Source organism: Henckelia pumila, chromosome 2 (assembly GCF_033568475.1).
Source record: "Henckelia pumila isolate YLH828 chromosome 2, ASM3356847v2, whole genome shotgun sequence".
NCBI lineage: Eukaryota > Viridiplantae > Streptophyta > Magnoliopsida > Lamiales > Gesneriaceae > Henckelia > Henckelia pumila.
The window spans coordinates 82,866,891-82,873,758 of NC_133121.1; the positions used below are offsets into that span (position 1 = coordinate 82,866,891).

Genomic DNA, 6,868 nt, shown 5'->3' on the forward strand with positions numbered 1-6,868 from the left:
AACTGTTCGATTTACATTTATTCTGCTCATGTTTTGATAGATACAGGTGCTTTCCATTCCTTTATCTCTGAGAAATTCGTGTTATTGCATGTTTTGCCTACTGAGTTGTTGCCTACTGTAGTAGCTGTTACTTCACCTTTGGGTGGAGGAATTATTTCTGTCAGATTAGTCAGGAACTGTGAACTTTATTTTGAGGGCAATTTGTTAGAGTTCGACTGTATTGTACTTGGGCTGTCAGATTTTGACTGTATTGTTGGTATAAATGCTTTAACCAAGTACAGGGAAACAATCGATTGTTTTATGAAAGTTTTCAGGTTTAGACCTTAAATGGCAGACGAGTGGAAATTTTTTGGTAAGGGTTCTCGATCTAGAATTCCTTTGATTTCAGTGTTATCTATGACTTGTTTGTTACAGAGAGGTGCAGAGGGATTTTTGGTTTATGCAGTGGATGTACTGAAATCTAGCCCTGAATTGGTTGATATACCAGTGATTAGAGAATTTGCTGATGTGTTTTCGAAAGATGTTCTTGGATTGCCGCCTATTCGAGAGATCGAATTCAGCATTGATTTGGTGTCAGGTACTCAACCTATTTTCAAAGCTCCGTATCGTATGGCACCGATTGAATTGAGAGAGTTGAAGGAGCAGATTGAGGATTTGATCGCCATGGGATACCTCAGACCTAGTGTATCGCCTTGGGGTGCTCCTGTTCTGTTTGTTCGGAAGAAGGATGGTTCTATGCGGCTCTGTATTGACTACCGTCAACTTAATCAGGCTACAGTCAAGAACGGGTATCCTTTACCACAAATAGATGACCTTTTTGATCAGCTGCAGGGTTCTTCTTTCTATTCGAAGATTGATCTAAGGTCAGGTTATCATCAGCTGAGAGTGCGTGAGGAAGATATTCCTAAGACCGCATTTAGAACGAGGTATGGTCATTTCGAGTTTGTAGTCATGCCGTTCGGTTTGACTAATGCTCCAGCGGTTTTTATGGGTTTGATGAACCGTATCTTTTAGCGTTATTTAGATGACTTTGTCATTATATTCATCGATGGTATTCTTATCTGCTCGAAGAACCGTACTGACCATGCAGAGAATTTGAGGATCGTCTTGCAGATTTTTCGAGTTGATCAGTTGTTTTCCAAGATGTCTAAGTGTGAATTCTGGTTAGATCGATTTGTATTTCTCGATCATATTATCTCTGGAGATGGGATTTCTGTCGATCCCAGCAAGATTGAAGCGGTTATGAATTGGCCTAGACCGACATCAGTGCCTGAGATCCGAAGTTTTATGGTTCTAGCTGGTTATTATCGCCAATTCATCGAGAGTTTCTCTTCTATTGCCAAGCCGATTACCCAGCTGACTCAGAAGAATGCGCCTTTTATCTGGACTGCAGATTGTGAGGCTAGCTTTGTTGATCTGAAGAGGAGACTGACCAATGCTCCGATTCTTTCTATTCCAAAAGGTGCTGGAGGTTTCACAGTCTATTGTGATGCTTCTAACCGAGGCTTGGGTTTTGTTCTTATGCAGCATAAGCATGTGATAGCGTATTTATCGAGGCAGCTGACACTATAAAAAAAAATGGCAAACGACAACGCTTTTTTCGCATTGTTATTGTCAGGAAAAAGTATTGTCGTAGCCAGTGTTGTGAAAGACCGCGGTCAAAGACAACACGGAAAAAGCGTTATCGTTTTGAGCAAAGACAACGCATAAAAAGCGTTGTGATATTTGAAAAAGACAACGCTTTTTCCGCGTTGTCTTTTTTAGCAACGACAACGCTTTTTATGCATTGTCTTTGCTCAAAATGACAACGCAGAAAAAGCGTTGTCGTTGAGCGGATTTTTTTTAAAACACTGGCTTTAACAACGCTTTTTCAGCTACATAGACAACGCGGAAAAAGTGTTGTCTTTTTTCGAAAAAAAAACAAAAAAAAAAATTCACAAATTTTCAATATTATAAATCACTCAAAATTAAAAAAATTGTAAAATATAATTTAATATACAATCGTCAAATATTATAAATCATTAAAATATAAAAAATAATCGAATTCTAAATCAATGAACACTAGAAAAAAAAATGCATTAATCTCGAAAAACTTTGAGTCTTCCCTTCAACACATGTTCACGAGCTTTCATAAAAGCCGCAACAATCTCATATCAACAGAACCTTGGAGCTTTACCCGATTCTCCAACAGAACCTTGGAGCTTTACAAGCACAAAACATAAAATGTGTTGTGAAGATAACTCAAAGGTCTATCAAATAATATGGTGGGAACCGATTGCTGATCGATAAAAAGAGACACTTTTTTAGTAGTACATTCAAGAGATAGATTAAGATACCTTTCATTTTCTTGACTGCTAGTGCCTCTATTGTCAGATATCTTCTTGACTTCTGAATTCTGCATCTGGTAGAAACAATAGATGACATGAAATCCAGTCCTAAATAGCTGTTCCTCAAGAATATTTGTACAAAACATACCTTAATTTCAGCTGGAGCAACCTCTTCTTTGGCTTCAGTTGAAACGATATCCACCTCTTCTTGTTCATCTTCATCAAACTTGCATAGGATCTGAGCTTGGACTGATCTGATAGCTTTGATTCTTGGATTAAATGCTGCAAACCCTATATAGATAACTTTATCCACTATCCTATGCGTGCTACTCGAATTCAAGATCTCATTCCAAATGAATTCTCAAACGACCGTGTTAAAAGAAAAAAAAACAACATAATCGTGTTAAAAAGCTACACTATTAATGCTGAAAATAAGCATAAATATTTTCCAACTCGAAGATAAACTTAACTGCAAAGAAGCCTAATTTTTTTCCACCATTAAATCTAGTCTTGTTTTCAATAGAGCTGCATTTTGTATAGTCAATAATAATAAGAGACATAGTAATCTATAAAAGAAAAAAAAAACAAAATCATGTTAAAAAGCTACACTATTAATGCTAAGAGCTTTACTTGGGATGATAAAATGAAATTAGATAATAAGGGTTTGAAGTTTACAAAGAACGGGAATTGGAATTTGGATGTAGCAGCGGCCATTTGCAAACTCAATTTTTGGATAATAATAAATGTCCATTTGCACAAAAGAACACTCCAACTTAAAGATAAACTCTAAACCAACAAAGCACAGTGCATTTAGGATGCCACAAAGATGCAAAAAACCATTAACCAATATAATACATTACTCTGAGTAATCAAATTCTGGACATATATTTAGTTTGCATTCATGTACATACGTCCAAGGAAAAGAAAATACAGATTACAACTTAAGCCTACTGGGAAGCTACAAACAAAACACGATTATCAAATAAAAACTATTTGTTTCTCTTAGTTAAACAAGAGAGAATTTGCCATAATAATTAGCTATATCTGTGCTTTTCTAATCTGAATGAAGTTTAATAAAACATAAGTGTTAACCATCAAAGCTACAAATACAGAGTAGAAAGATCAGGAAGTAAATTTTCGTGTATGTTTGCCATTCTATTTTTCAATCAGATATAGTAGAATTTAATTAAAAATTCTGACTGGTCTCTGAAAGCCAGAATAGATATATTTATATATTTTTTAAAAAAAAGCAAGAAGAAGAAATAGAAGTCGAGTTACTTCCTCAATTGAGAAGGATCACGAAGCTGTGAACCCAATCGTTTTCCGAGACTGAGATCGAGAGAGAAGGATAACAAATCTGCCAACCTCTGAAGTCACCACACCAGATTAAGCAGGCCACCATCTACTTGCTTAATACAACAAACACTCGGCATCATAAGTCATAAATTACGAAGGAAAAACCAAGAAAACCTAAATTACACATAATTATTTGGTAAACACAATGGAAATAATTCAAGAAAAAAACAACAAACATTCTCACCATAGAATTCATTTAATTGCAACTCCTAACACATGCTTAAATCTACTTTTACTCTTCATGTAAGAGAGAATCATCAGTTCTTGGGCAAGTCGCTGATGAAAGAAAATGAAAAGAGAAAATTATGAGTGATTTAACGGTCAAATGACTTAATTCAAGAATCAAGACCCATCATCAAATTATTCAACTCCGCTTCCATTAATTTGTGATCTTGGATGCTAGGAAAATCATAAGCTTTTCATGTTCATCGAATGCTGAGGAGTGAAAGTATCGTAAATATTTTTCAATTTACATGTCATTATCAAAAATATTTTCCCAATAATAACTGCTTGTGTGTATCATCAGCTCCCATTTGACACAATCTTCAATTATATTAAGAAGTTTGATACCATCGCTACAAATATTTCTTTGATCATAGCACTTACTATGAAAAGCAGCATTTAAGACCACATGTAATGGAGAAAAAAATTACAACATTACAACTGAACTGACCTCTAGCTCCAAGTCAATTGCAACCCCTAATGATTCAAGAACATCGGCACTGCCACAGGCAGAAGAACTGGAGCGATTACCTTGCTGTGATTCTACCATAATATGAGGATCAGTTTGCCATAAGAATCAAAACTAATCAAATACATCCGTGGGATTTAACATCCACCTTTGCAACTTTTGCTCCACAAGCTGCAGCAAGAATTGAAGCTCCTGTTGAGATGTTCACTGTATTTACACCATCACCACCTGTACCAACAATATCAACAGCATCATTTAGTCCTTCCACTTTCTTGCAGTGTTTAACCATCGCCCTTGCCAATCCAACCACCTGTTATATTCAGTTAGTAATTACTTCAACATGACAAACGAGAAGATCGTTTCCACTTTCCATTGCTATAGCTATCCAATAATTGCCTTCTTATCACTGCAAAGTTGTAATCATAATAAAAAGTTTCTCCTGAATTCAGAATAATATATTTAACAATGGTATACAAAAATCGTAACTTTCTACATTGGTATTGTCATATTTTTAAAAGCCAAGGGCAATTATTCATAAATAAGAAAGCTTTGGGCTTCTTTCGAATCAAATGCCATGGTTCTCATCGATATTTGAGGCATTCAATTGTCACAGCCCATGTAAAAGTTTCTATGACAGAAAAAATGTATGCATAATCTACTAGTGCTAGTGATTTCCAATAAGCTTTAGAAGCTTAATACTCGAACTGGATAAGGAAAGACATAAGTGCCCCAAAATAATTAATAACACAACTCTTTTCATAATCACACTTTATGGTGAGGTAGTACCGGAGGAAGCAGGGCAAGTAGTGTTCCATTGGCATTTCGTGGAACGGTCACACTTATGGTCGCTGGATATTTTCTATAATAAAAATGGAAATAATTATATTTTAATTGAAAAAATATTAGGAAAAAGTTGAAAAAGAAACAGAAATTTTCCCAAGTGGCCACGACAGGCGACAGCTGCGAAATCGTGAAATTCCAAAAGATCGGCGTTTTAGCCCCTTCACCGACTACTTGGAAATACTATCGAACAGAAACAATCATTGATCAAATAAAGATCGCATGCGCTACATCCACCCCTGCTTGGAAACATTAACAGAAACAAACGCATATTCTTCGAACAACAGGAAGCACTTACTTCTTCATAAGTTTCTCCTTTAGCTCTCAACAGGACCAGAAATGCACTAATCAAAGCCTCATCAACACCATCTAACAAGAAATCAAGTGATGCCTCAGCTTCGCCTTCCAACAAATCTACCCCACTTATCAAACTTTCGATCAGCTAACAATTAATCAATCAAATATTTAGAACCAAACTTATCAAACTTTCGATCAGCTAACAATTAAGCAGCAATGGAGTTTTAGAAATTGAAGAACTATTAATTAATTCTCAATATTATATTATTAATATCATAGAGTTTTAGCTTAATTTTTCAATATGATCCTTTCCTACAAAATGTAACATATTAATGTTGCTACACTAACTCAAATTCAAGAAACTATCAAGCTAATATATATTATTACACGTTTGCATAAATGTCAGATTCAATTATAGCAGCACTAACTCAAATTACTCAAAAAATTAAATCCAAAGGCCTTGGTTAGCTAAAATAAATTCACAATTTAACAAAACAAGTAAATTGAAAACTCACAAATCCACGGTAACAAAGTTGAGCCGCAACAGTACAACTGTCCATAGAATGCATAGCACATCACTCATCCTCTCACAACTGCATTCCTCCTTGAATCCTCCGAAGTTCATCACTAATTCTCTAACACCGCCACCCACATCTCAATTTTAACGACCTATTGTTTCGTGAAGAGGAGGCAAGACAATCGTTTCTACAGAATAAAAGAGCCCAAAAGTACGAAATAAACAAGAAATGAGGAATTTAACGCAAAAACTAAAATCGGAAATTCTCCAGCAAAAATTAGCCTCGGAATCGTGATGCTTTGCTGGACATATAGAAGTTAGAGCCATGAGCTTCGAGGATTTGATCAGAATTCCAAGCATTCCAGGTCGGAGGAGGAAATAACAGAGGCATTCGGCGGAGCTGGAGGAAAAAGAAATGGAAATGTCATCGCAGCACTGAGGGGGACGAGATTCGGTGAGGTTGTTGGGGGAGACGGAGATGTAGAGAAAAGGGGAGACAATTTCATGAAGAAGCGACAATGGAGATGGCGGAGGCACAAGAGGAGGATTTGGTGGAATTAGATGTTACGGGAAAATGGGCTAGGGTTGTGGTATAGGATAATATTAATATATTTTTAATAATAATAAATTATAAATACACAAAGCTTTTTAATAAAAGCGTTGTTGTATATTGTAAAAAAGACGGTCATAGACAACGCTTTTTACAAAGTGTTGTCGTATATAATAAAAAAACACTCAAAGACAACACTTTTCAAAAAGCGTTGTCGTATATAATTAAAAAAACGCTCATAGACAACGCTTTTAGTTAAAAGCATTGTCTATTAAAAAATAACAACGCTT

At 35.7% G+C, this 6,868-nt stretch overlaps 1 protein-coding gene across 1 annotated transcript; it reads right to left on the bottom strand.

Moving 5' to 3' along the window:
- Positions 1-2,009: 2,009 nt before the first annotated feature.
- Positions 2,010-6,456, bottom strand: LOC140877808 (anthranilate phosphoribosyltransferase, chloroplastic-like). The gene is made up of 7 exons (XM_073281389.1): positions 6,412-6,456; positions 5,513-5,656; positions 4,523-4,684; positions 4,357-4,440; positions 3,868-3,959; positions 3,606-3,729; positions 2,010-2,201 (listed from the first exon to the last, which is right to left on the bottom strand). Exons 1-5 carry the CDS (start codon positions 6,454-6,456, stop codon positions 3,876-3,878), a joined length of 519 nt encoding a protein of 172 aa, XP_073137490.1. The 3' UTR covers positions 2,010-2,201; positions 3,606-3,729; positions 3,868-3,875.
- Between the last annotated feature and the right edge of the window lie 412 nt (positions 6,457-6,868).